Here is a 12,384-nt window from a genome sequence, read left to right on the forward strand (position 1 = left end):
GGAAGAGTAAGATGCTTTCTGGGGTTGGTTAATCGATGATCGAGATCAAGACTCAAGATTTTACTTTCCTTTTGTTTCCGCTTCTGAATCTCTGATGTAATTTTCATTTCATTGTCGTTGTAAAGACAATATTGTTTTATGAAAAAGACTGGTTTGTTTTGATACGAGGCTTAATTGTTTTCAAGTAATTGTTAAACAATGCCGAATGTCACCAACGCTTCGGACATGGGGCGTGACATTTAAGTGGCATCAGAGCCGCCAGGTTCAAAATCCCGCTGTGATTTTGATAGACAAAATTTGGCGAAGTCAAATTTTGGCAAAAGCCTAGTGCATCCCAATCTGAGTCCAACTTTCATCTGTTCCCTAAATTTTCGATCAAACTTCAAAAATCTGTCCCTTCAATCGTTCCGCAAACTCGTAGTATCGAAAATTTTCCACGATAACTTTGTTTCTATTATTTGTGCCTTTCTATCCTTTATACGATTCTGATGTTTTACCTCGATTTTATCTTAGGAAATGGCTGCTCCACGTACTCGCGCTTAGGCTGCCCTTTGTATGCGCCAGATCACGATAGATAATCAGGATAGGGAAATTGCGACTTTGAAGGCGCAACTGGCTAGGGAAAGGTTGGAAAAGCAAGAACTCAGCGAGAGTAAACACATACTCGAGGTCGACGTACAACGATTGACTCATCATTTGGACTTGGCTGAAAGCCAACTTCTACAGATACCGACTGATTCAGCTCGCATCGCGCGCTTAGCTTCACTCAACAGGGATTTGCTGGAGAGAGTAGAGATAGAGCGAGGACGTGCTACTCAGGCCCGTCAGCGCCAAGAGTAGTTCAACGCCAAGCAGGATCGGTACATTTCAAAGCTCCACGCCTCTATGGACAGACTTCAAGATCAGAATAATTACCTGCATCTGGTGATAGAGAACATGGAGGAAGAGGAGGAAGCACCGATGGAGGTGGTTGGTGGCGACAGCGACAGCGACAGTGACGGTGGAGATATGATAGACTAGATTAGTATCAAGATTGTAATAAAAATTATTATGGAGAAAGTACTAAGTGTATTAATTTATTTCTAAATGAAAATTCTATTATCTTTAAATTATTGCATATTTGAAATTTGATGACTATATTATCAATAAAAATGTTTTTTTTTACCTTATAGGAAAACAAACATGGACCCACAAAGCATTATAATTGAACTTCAAAAACAACTCCGGGAAAAAGAGACAAATTAAAACATTGAAAGAAAAAAATGAAAAAATCGAGAGGGATAACTAACAGTTGGATGGGAATAATGTATGCATGATGGACGATCTTCGTGAGGCAAGAGTGGAAGAGAAAAGACTGAACGACAGCACAAAATCACCAAGAAAGAGTTGAACAAAGCTCAAGATAGGATTGTGATGCTCCAAATCCGGGATGAGAGCCTTCTCAAAACACAACGTCGTCTTAAGGATCGGATCGAAGAACAAGAAATCGATGAGAAAGTAAGCCAGTCAACGATACAAGAGCTTCAGAATCAAGTAAACAACCTTGATCATCACAACACACAGTTGCAAGATCATATTGATCAGCTACAAAATAACATGATCAATATGGAGGAACTCTTAGAAGAACTCGAAGCTAACCAAGAAGAAAATCCTTTTGAAGAGAAAGACATTAATGAGGCAGTAGGAGACAGGTGAAGTTATAGATGAGTAGGGAGATGATTCCTGGTATAGACATCGATTGTATTCAGAACCCTTAGGATTAATTGTTTTCTTTAAAAAGACTGATTGTAAGAATTTCAACTATTTATGAAATATTCCTTTGATTATCCATTGCTTCGAAATAATTAAATTAATAAAATATATGTCTATAGTAAATGGCAGGCAGACCACCCAGAAACAATCGAAACAACAGAAGAGTTAATCAAAACGAGGATGAGAATTCCCCAAGGGTGAATCTCAGCCGGGAAGATATTACGGCTAAAGCTACCATAGTAGCCGCCACGTTGCAAGGAATTGTGAACCCTCTCGCCAACGCCATTCAACCGCCACCAGAACCACAACCGCGTGGGATAAAAAATCACTACGAATCTCTGAGAAGAAATCGAGTCCCAACTTTTGATGGAAACCCCGATCCCGAAGTCAGCCATAACTGGCTCAAGAATGTCGAAACACAACTACACCTACTGGAAGTACCCAAAGAACTGAGAGTAGAGGTTGTAACACCGTTTTTGGAAGACCGAGCAAGAAAATGGTGGGAAACTGTGTCACCATCTTTGGCCGAAGAAGAAAAAATCACATGGCAATCATTCAGGCGAGAATTTTTGAAACAATACTACCCAGCCGAAATTTCGTCTACAGAAGTTGAGCGAATTTGAAAACTTCAGACAGACACCAGACATGACAGTGATGGAATATACTTCAAGGTTCAACGATCTGGGAAACTATGTCCCAACAATCATGTCTGATGAAACGTTGAAGATGCATCGTTTTAAAAAAGGACTGAACAGCCGGATTCAATCGGCTTTGGCAGTATTCAAACCAAAAAACTTTGCAGATTTGATGGGCTCTGCAATGAGCGCGGAAACGGATATCAAGCGTCGTGAAAAAGAAAACAAGAACAAGAGGCCGTTGGTCGGCCAATCTGCTCAAAATGGTCCCAAATTCAAGAAGTCAATTTATTCAAGTGGCCCTTCGAGAGGAAACATTAACAATGCTAGCATTACAGAAGGAAAGTGGTGCGATACGTGTCGTCAGAGGCACATTAGGGAATGTTATCGAAAAATAGGCGCTTGCTTCAAATGCGGAAAAGAGGGTCACCGGATAAAGGACTGTCACGCTCCGAGTCCGAAGCGTCGGTGACATCCGGCATTGTTTAACAATTACATTGAAAAACAATAAAGCCTCGTATCAAATCAAACCAGTCTTTTTCATAAATAGAGTAGTTTTCTTACAATGACAAAAGAATAAACTTTTACATCAGAGTTGCAGAAGCTAAACAAAAGAAAAGGAGTACAATTCTCGATTTTCTGATCTCGAAATCTGATCAGCATCCCCAGAACACTTCTTGCTCTTCCTCGTTTACTTGCTCTTCATTTTTATCTGAAATTGTAACGGGTGAGTGTTTTGGGAAAATACTCAACAAGTGGGGGTCGATCGATTCCAAAGATACATATAGAACTTAGTTTTCTTAAAACGTTCTTTTAACAGACTTTCAAAACTTAATATTCTTAACTTATCAGGACAGAGACAAATCGAATAAATGACGGAATTCATCAGATGATTCAGAACAATTCAGAAACCGATTAACTCAATTCAGAACAGAACATATCAAAACAGACAGACACTGTTACTCATCTCATTTCCATGGTCAAATTGTCCCCAATATGTTATTCCTCTAAGGGGTGAGGCCAAAACTCGGTTTTATACCCACCGGTTGGGCCAGACAGAAATGGTTTTCTACCCACCATTGGAGGCCAAACAGAAATGGTTTTATACCCACCATTGGGGGCCCGACAGAATCACAATTCTCGTCCCATTTCAACTTCGAATCGTAAGAGTGCAACAGAATTAAGAAGTAACAGACAGAACTTTTCAGATTTTCAGGATTTCAGAGTTTTCATACGGACACAGCGGAATCAACGAATTTCGAAGCATAAAAGAGAATACATAATCGATCGAAATTTTAAATATAACAGATAGCAATTTTCGAAAATGAAGACACACATACATGCATGTCATGATATAGATACTCAAGTTTTAAGATACAAATGAATATATATCAAAAGCCCACTTACCGATTTCTTGTACGAAGCTTTCTCTTGAAATTTCGGCAGCACTTCGGCGCAACTCTAACAAACACTGTCTTTGATCGGGCAGCACTTCGGCACAAGGTTTCCGTACTAGACTGCACGGAAAATATTTCCTCCTTCTTCCTTGACTTCGGTCGAGACTTGAGGGGTGAGGAGAGGGCCGAAAATTTGGGAGAGTTTTTGAGGGATTTTTGAAGTGCATTCTTGTATGTGACTTTAGGTGGTATTTATAGAAAATTCTTGCCCCTTCACCTTGCCTTGGTCGACCACTTGGAGCACAAGAAATGCCATAATGGTGTGATTAATTGTAGACCAAAATTCCATGTGTTCTCTAAGTTCAAGACTAGTTATAATGGTGGGTTCAAAAGTTCATGCATCCTTAAATGTCACCTTGATTTTCTAAAGGTCATTTCTTGCATCATCAATATGTCATAGCTCTAAGCTCCTCCCGGCAGCTCCTTCATGGGTTAACACGAAGGTCATTTCTTGCACATTTATTTTGTCCGAACTCTTGGCTCAACTTATAGCTCCCTTTTTGGTTTTGTTTGGACAAACTTGGTTGAGCTGCTTCGAGCTGACAGATCGTGTCCTTGAGCTGGGGTTTTACTCCTTCCGTGACAATTCTCTGATGGATGCGGTTATTTGCAGCTCGGCCTTGTGTTGAGCTAATCCCCGAGCTTTGAAGTTACTTCCACGAGTTACTAGCTGAAAATCTAAGTTCATAATTAAGTTTATAATTAGAATGAAAGTATTTTGATCTTAGATTAAGCTAAGTTTTAAGATCGTGTATTTCTTACCTTATTTACTTGGGATCGTAAAATCTTGGGTTCTCACATCCCTCCCTCCTTATTAAAAGTTTCGTCCCCGAAACTTGCATTAGCTTGATCATTCAAATAGGTGAGGATATTGTGACCGCATCTTCTCCTCGAGTTCCCAAGTTGTCTCTCTTTCAGTATGATTTGACCACTGTACCTTGACATAAGGTATTGTCCTGTGCCTCAATACTTGGTCTTTTGTGTCCACTATTCGAATAGGGACTTCTTCGTATTTGAGTTCTTCGTTGAGGTTTCCTTCAATCATCAGTGGTGCAACTTTGAGTACATGACTCGGGTCTGGAACATACTTCCTCAGTTGTGAGATGTGGAAAACGTTATGTATTCTGGCCATGTCTGGTGGTAACGCTAATCGGTAGGCTAAGGTTCCTACCTTTTCCAGTATCTCGAACGGTCCCACATATCTCGGATTCAACTTTCCGGATTTACTGAATCGAACTACTCCTTTAATAGGGGAGACCTTGACATAAGCTTTCTCACCAATTTCCAACTGTAAGGGTCTTTTCTTCAGGTCGGCCCAGCTCTTTTGCCTATCCTGGGCTACCTTGAGTCTTTCCTTGATTATTACTACTTTATCAAGGGTTAGCTGAATGAGTTCTGGTCCGGTAACAGCTTTTTCTCCGACCTCGTCCCAATATAGGGGCGACCTACACTTTCTTCCATACAAAGCCTCATACGGAGCCATCTCAATGCTACTATGATAGCTGTTGTTATAAGCGAATTCGATCAGGGGTAACTGTTCACTCCGATTTACAGAAAAGTCCAGTGCACATGACCTCAGCATGTCTTCGAGGGTTTGAATTGTCCTTTCGGTTTGGCCATCAGTCTGGGGATGATAGGTCGTGCTGAGAGTAACCTTGGTTCCCATAGCCTTCTGGAAACTTTACCAAAATCTTGATACAAATCTTGGATCTCTGTCAGACAGAATACTCGCTGGAACTCCATGTAGCCTCACTATGTTGTCCACATACAAAGTGGCTAATTTATCCAAATTATAATTCATTTGTACTGGCAAGAAATGGGCAGACTTGGTCAATCTGTCAATAATCACCCAGATCCCATCGTGACCCTGTCTTGATCGTGGTAGTCCTACTACGAAATCTATGGAGATGTTATCCCACTTCCACTCTGGTATCTCCAATGGCTATAAAAGTCCTCCAGGCCTTTGATGTTCCGCCTTGACTTGTTGACAGACTAAACACTTAGCAATAAAGACAGCTACATCTTTCTTCATACCGTTCCACCAGTAATTATTATTCAAATCCCGGTACATCTTGGTGCTTCCTGGATGTACTGAAAATCTCGATTTATGTGCCTCAGCCATCACTTCTTCTCGAATTCCATCGATGCTTGGCACATACGATCGTCCTTTCATCCAGAGTATTCAATTTTCATCAATTTGAAATTCTGGAACTTTTCCTTCTTGGATTTGTTCTTTAATTTTAAGGATGGTGTCTTGACTCTGCTTCAATTTGATGGTCTCTCGGAGATTTGATTTCACTGATAGGGAATTTAAGTTCACCTTCCCAGGTTTCCTTCGACTCAACGCATCTGCCACCTTATTTGCCTTACCCGGATGGTAATTAATTGAAAGGTCATAGTCCTTGAGAAGTTCCATCCACCTTCTTTGCCTTATGTTTAATTCATTTTGAGTGAAAATGTACTTGAGGCTCTGGTGATCAGTGAAAACCTTCGCATTTTACTCCATAAAGGTAGTGTCTCCAAGTTTTGAGCGCAAATACTACTGCGGCTAACTCCAAATCATGAGTGGGGTAATTCTACTCATTTGGTTTTAGTTGCCGTGAGGCATAAGCAATTACCTGACCCTCTTGCATAAGCACACACCCTAATCTTCCCTTTGAAGCGTCACTGTATACAGTGAAATTCTTACCATCCTTGGGAAGAACTAATACTGGTGTGGATGCGAGTTTTGTCTTCAGGGTTTCAAAGCTTCTTTCACATTCCTCATTCCAAATAAATTTCGAATTTTTTGAGTAAGTTTAGTGAGTGGAATGGCTATCGAAGAAAATCCTTCCACAAATTTTCTATAGTAGCCTGCTAAACCCAGAAAACTCCTGACTTCAGTCACTGTCTTTGGTTGTGGCCAATCTTTGATTGCCTCTACCTTCTTAGGGTTTACTGACACTCCTAATTCAGAAATTATATGCCCTAAGAACGCCACAATTTTTAACCAAAATTCACATTTCTTGAATTTGGCGTATAGTTCCTTTTCTCGAAGTGTCTGCAAAGTGAGACGCAGATGCTCTTTGTGTTCTTCTTCACTTGGTGAGTACACAAGAATATCATCTATGAAGACAACTACAAACTTATAGAGATATGGTTTGAATACCCGATTCATCAGGTCCATGAATGCTGCAGGAGCATTCGTTAGGCCAAAAGGCATTACCGTGAATTCGTAATGTCCATATCTTGTCCTAAAAGCAGCTTTAGGGATATCTTCCGCTTTGACCTTCAACTGATGGTAACCAGATCTATGATCTAGTTTTGAGAAGACCTTGGCTCCCTTTAACTGATTGAAAAGATCATCTATTCTTGGGAGTGGGTACTTATTCTTTATGGTGATCTTGTTCAACTCCCGGTAGTCGATGCATAGCCTCATGCTTCCGTCCTTTTTCTTTACAAAAAGCACTAGGGCTCCCCACGGGGATGCACTGGGGCGAATCTGCTTCTTTTCTAGTAATTCCTGCAGTTGCTTCTTTAGCTCTTTTAATTCGGCTGGAGCCATTCGGTATGGTGTCTTTGATATTGGCGCAGCACCAGGGACCAAATTGATTTCAAATTCTACTTCCCTATCTGGTATCTCTCCCGGTAGTTCCTCAGGGAAAACATCTGGAAATTCTTGAACAATTGGAATATCCTCCAACCTTGGGACTTTTTCTTCTTTAATTTCATTGATCACTGCTAGATAAATTTCTTCTCCTCCTCTTATGGCTTTCCAGGCTTGTGAGGCAGATAACAGAGATTTTATTTCTTTTGATTTTCCATGGAATAAAATCTCTTCTTCATGAGGAGTCTGGAGTCTAACATTTTTCTTTTGGCAGTCCACAATGGCATGGTATTTAGCTAACCAGTCCATTCCAAGAATGATGTCAAACTCAACCATATTGAGTTGAATCAATTCTGCTTCAAAAATTTGTTTTCTGATACAAATTTTACAGTTTCGATACACTTTTTGGGTCTCAATTATTTCACTTGCCGGTGTTGCTACTCTTAATGGTTCACTAAGAGTATCATGTTCGAGTTTAAGCTTCTTAGCAAACCTTCTAGACACGAATGAGTGTGTAGCACCACAATCAAATAAGGTATAAGCAGGCATTTCATTGAGTAAGATAGTACCTGCCACCACTTCATTGGTATCATCAGCTTCCTCTTGGGTGATTGCATATACCCATGCATTGGTCTTATTTTCATTTTTCTTGTTTGGTCCCGCCCCTTTTTCCTTGTTGTCTGGAAAATCTTTTATCCTATGACCCACTTGTCCACACTTGAAACACACACCTTTCTTCCGATAGCATTCTCCGGTATGATACTGTTTACAGGTGTCGCACCACTTCCCCTCCCTTTTGCCAGTACTGTTAAAATTTCCTCTTGGAGGCCCACTCGAATAATTTGGTTTCCTAAACTTGGGACCATTATGAGTAAATTGACTGCTCATCGGTCTTTTGTTCTTGTTTTCTTCCTCACGACGCTTGATATCAGTTTCTGCGCTCATTGCCGCGCCCATCAAATCTGCAAAGCTGTTTGGCTTGAACACTGCCAATGCTGACTGAATTCGACTGTTGAGTCCCTTCTTGAAACGATGCATTTTTAACGTTTCATCCGACATGATTGGTGGGACATCGGTTCCCAGATCGTTGAATCGGGAAGTGTATTCCATTACTGACATGTCCGGAGCCTGTTTGAAATTTTTAAATTTACTTAACTTCTGTAGTCGAAATTCAGCGGGATAGTATTGTCTCAAATATTCTCTCTTAAAAATCTGCCATGTGATCTCTTCCACTTCTGCCAAAGATGGCGACACAGTTTCCCACCATTTCCTAGCTCGGTCTTCCAAAAACGGTGTTACAACCTCCACTCTCAGCTCTTCAGGTATCTCCAGTAAATGTAGTTGTGTTTCGACGTTCTTGAGCCAGTTGTGGCTGACCTCTGGGTCTGGGTTACCATCAAAAGTTGGAACTCGATTCCTTCTGAGAGATTCGTAATGGTACTTAATCCCACGCGGTTGCGGTTCAGGTGGTGGTTGGATGGCATTAGCCAATGGGTTCACGAATCCTTGTAAAGTTGCAGCTACGATAGTAGCTATTGCCATCATATCTTCTTGACTGAGATTTACCCTCGGAGATGGTGGTGGTGGGTTTTCATCTTGATTGGCACCACGAGGGTTACGGTTGTTTCGGGGTGGTCTGCCTGCCATTTCCTATAAACATGTATTTTATTAATTTGTTTGCCACAATATTTAATCAAAGGAATAATTTCATTAAATTGTAAAAATTTTCATACAGTCAAATATTTTTCAAAACAAATGATTATTCAAATATTTCTAGATACAATTGAAGCCTATTCTAGAACTCTCTCTCCCTACTCGTCTATAACTTCTCCGTCCCCTACTGCTTCATTAATTTCTTCCTCCACAGGGTTCTCTTCCAGTTGTTCTATGAGTTCTTCCATATTGACCATCTCATTTTGTAGGTGCTCAATGTAATTCTGCAGTTGTGTGTTGTGGTGATTGAGATTTTTTACTTGATCATGTAGTTCTTGTATTGTTGATTGGCTTACTTTTTCATCGATTTCTTGCTCTTCAATCCGCTCCTGAAGACGACGTTGGGTTTTGAGAAGACTATTATCCCGAATTTCGAGCGTAAAAATCCTATCTTGCGCTTTTTTCAACTCTTGCTTGGTGATCTCGTGCTGACGCTCTGACTCTAGATGATAAGCCGCGTAACGTCTAACGTCTTCGCGTAGTTTCTTCTCTTCCACTCGGGCCTCACGAAGATCCTCCATCATGCATACATTATTTCCGTCCAACTGATAGTTATCTCTCTCAAGTTTATCATTCTTTTCTTTCAGCGTTTTAATTTCTGACTCCTTTTCCTGAAGTTGTTTTTGAAGTTCATTTATAATGCTTTGAAAGTCCATGTTGGTTTCCTATAAAAACATTTAAATAAGATACTCATCCATTCTTAAATATGCAATAAGATAATAGAAAGTTTAAAAATAGTTTGGTACACATATTATTTTCTTAGTCACAAGTTTACTACAATCCAGATACTTTATTATAATGCTAATCTAATCGAACATCTCTCCGCCATCGCTGTCGCTGGCACTGTCGTCTCCGGCCACCTCCATCGGTGCTACCTCCTCTTCCTCCATGTTCTCTATCACCAAATGCAGGTAGTTATTCTGATCCTGAAGTCTGTCCATAGCGCTGTGGAGCTTCGAAATGTACCGATCCTGCCTAGCGTTGTACTCCTCCTGGCGCTGACGGGCCTGTGCAGCACGTCCTCTTTCTGTTTCTACTCTCTCTAGCAATTCTTTGTTCAGCGAAGCCAGACGCGCAATGCGAGCTGAATCGGTGGGTATCTGAAGAAGTTGTCTCTCAGCCAAGTCCAGATGATGAGCAAGTCGATGTACGTCGGTCTCCAATATGTGCCTAATCTCACTAAGCTCCTGTTTTTCCAGCTTCTCCCTAGCCAGTTGCGCCCTCAAGGTTGCAATCTTCCTAGCTTGATTATCTATGGTAAGCTGACGCATACGAAGAGAAGCCTGAGCGCGAGTACGTGGAGCAGCCATTTCCTAGGATAAAATGGAAGTAAAGCATCAGAATCGTATAAAGGATATAAATGCACAAATAAAGGGCACAATTAAAGTGGTCGTTGAAAACAATTTTTGATTCTAAGAATTGCGAAGCGATTGAAGGGATAGATTTTTGAAATCTGTTCGAAATTTAGGAAACAGATGGAAGTTGAATTTCAAGAACAGATGAATGTTGGACTCAAATTGGGATGCACTAGGCTTTTGCCAAAATTTGACTTTGTCAAATTTTGTCTGTCTAAATCCCAGCGGGATTATGAACCTGGTAGCTCTGATACCACTAAAATAGTCACGCCCCGAGTCCGAAGCGTCGGTGACATCTGGCATTGTTTAACAATTACATTGAAAAACAATAAAGCCTCGTATCAAATCAAACCAGTCTTTTTCATAAATAGAGTATTGTCTTACAATGACAAAAGAATAAACTTTTACATAAGAGTTGCAGAAGCTAAACAAAAGAAAAGGAGTACAATTCTCGATTTTCTGATCTCGAAATCTGATCACCATCCCAGAACACTTCTTGCTCCTCCTCGTTTACTTGCTCTTCATTTTTATCTGAAAATGTAAGGGGTGAGTGTTTTGGGAAAACACTCAGCAAGTGGGGGTCGATCGATTCCAAAGATACATATAGAACTTAGTTTTCTTAAAACGTTCTTTTAACATACTTTCAAAACTTAATATTCTTAAGTTATTAGGACAGAGTCAAATCGAATAAATGACAGAATTCATCAGACGATTCAGAACAATTCAGAAACCGATTAACTCAATTCAGAACAGAACATATCAGAACAGACAGACACTGTTACTCATCTCATTTCCATGGTTAAATTGTCCTCAATATGTTAGTCCTCTAAGGGGTGCGGCCAGAACTCGGTTTTATACCCACCGGTGGGGGCCAGACAGAAATGGTTTTCTACCCACCATTGGGAGCCAGACAGAATCACAATTCTCGTCCCATTTCAACTTCGAATCGTAACAGTGCAACAGAATTCAGAAGTAACAGACAGAACTTTTCAGATTTTCAGATTTCAGAGTTTTCATACGGACACAGCGGAATCAACGAATTTCGAAACATAAAAGAGAACACATAATCGATCAAAATTTTAAATAGAACAGATAGCAATTTTCGAAAATGAAGACACACATACATGCATGTCATGATATACATATTCAAGTTTTAAAATACAAACGAATATATATCAAAAGCCCACTTACCGATTTATTGTACGATGCTTTCTCTTGAAATTTCGGCAGCACTTCGGCGCAACTCTAACAAACACTGTCTTTGATCGGGCTGCACTTCGGCACAAGGTTTCCGTACTAGACTACATGAAAATATTTCCTCCTTCTTCCTTGACTTCGGTCGAGACTTGAGGGGTGAGGAGAGGGCCGAAAATTTGGGAGAGTTTTTGAGGGATTTTTGAAGTGCATTCTTGTATGTGACTTTAGGTGGTATTTATAGAAAATTCTTGCCCCTTCACCTTGCCTTGGTCGACCACTTGGAACACAAGAAATGCCATAATGGTGTGAGTAATTGTAGACCAAAATTCCACGTGTTCTCCAAGTTCAAGACTAGTTATAATGGTGGGTTCAAAAGTTCATGCATCCTTAAATGTCACCTTGATTTTCTAAAGGTCATTTCTTGCATCATCAATATGTCATAGCTCTTAGCTCCTCCCGGCAGCTCCTTCATGGGTTAACACGAAGGTCATTTCTTGCACATTTATTTTGTCCGAACTCTTGGCTCAACTTATAGCTCCCTTTTTGGTTTTGTTAGGACAAACTTGGTTGAGCTGCTTCGAGCTGACAGATCGTGTCCTTGAGCTGGGGTTTTACTCCTTCCGTGACAATTCTCCGATGGATGCGGTTATTTGCAGCTCGGCCTTCTGTTGAGCTAATCCCCGAGCTTT

General features: G+C 40.5%; 1 protein-coding gene across 1 annotated transcript; it reads right to left on the minus strand.

The window, feature by feature from the left end:
- Positions 1-3,043: 3,043 nt before the first annotated feature.
- Positions 3,044-8,972, minus strand: LOC142550619 (uncharacterized). Its single transcript, XM_075659693.1, has 4 exons — positions 8,808-8,972; positions 7,856-8,558; positions 7,316-7,603; positions 3,044-3,099 (listed from the first exon to the last, which is right to left on the minus strand). Exons 1-4 carry the CDS (start codon positions 8,970-8,972, stop codon positions 3,044-3,046), a joined length of 1,212 nt encoding a protein of 403 aa, XP_075515808.1.
- Positions 8,973-12,384: the final 3,412 nt, after the last annotated feature.

This window comes from Primulina tabacum, chromosome 7, assembly GCF_025594145.1.
Source record: "Primulina tabacum isolate GXHZ01 chromosome 7, ASM2559414v2, whole genome shotgun sequence".
Taxonomy (NCBI): Eukaryota; Viridiplantae; Streptophyta; class Magnoliopsida; order Lamiales; family Gesneriaceae; genus Primulina; species Primulina tabacum.

What these genes read in the sequence shown, in the direction of transcription:
- LOC142550619 (XM_075659693.1), bottom strand. Translation starts at nt 8,972, where the DNA reads ATGGCAATAGCTACTATCGTAGCTGCAACTTTACAAGGATTCGTGAAC. An exon ending in ATGGTAACCCAGACCCAGAG is followed by an intron (nt 8,559 to 8,807) that starts GTCAGCCACAAC and finishes AATTTCAAACAG; the next exon opens with GCTCCGGACATGTCAGTAAT. An exon ending in AAAGAAGCAGATTCGCCCCA is followed by an intron (nt 3,100 to 7,315) that starts GTGCATCCCCGT and finishes TTACAATTTCAG; the next exon opens with ATAAAAATGAAGAGCAAGTA.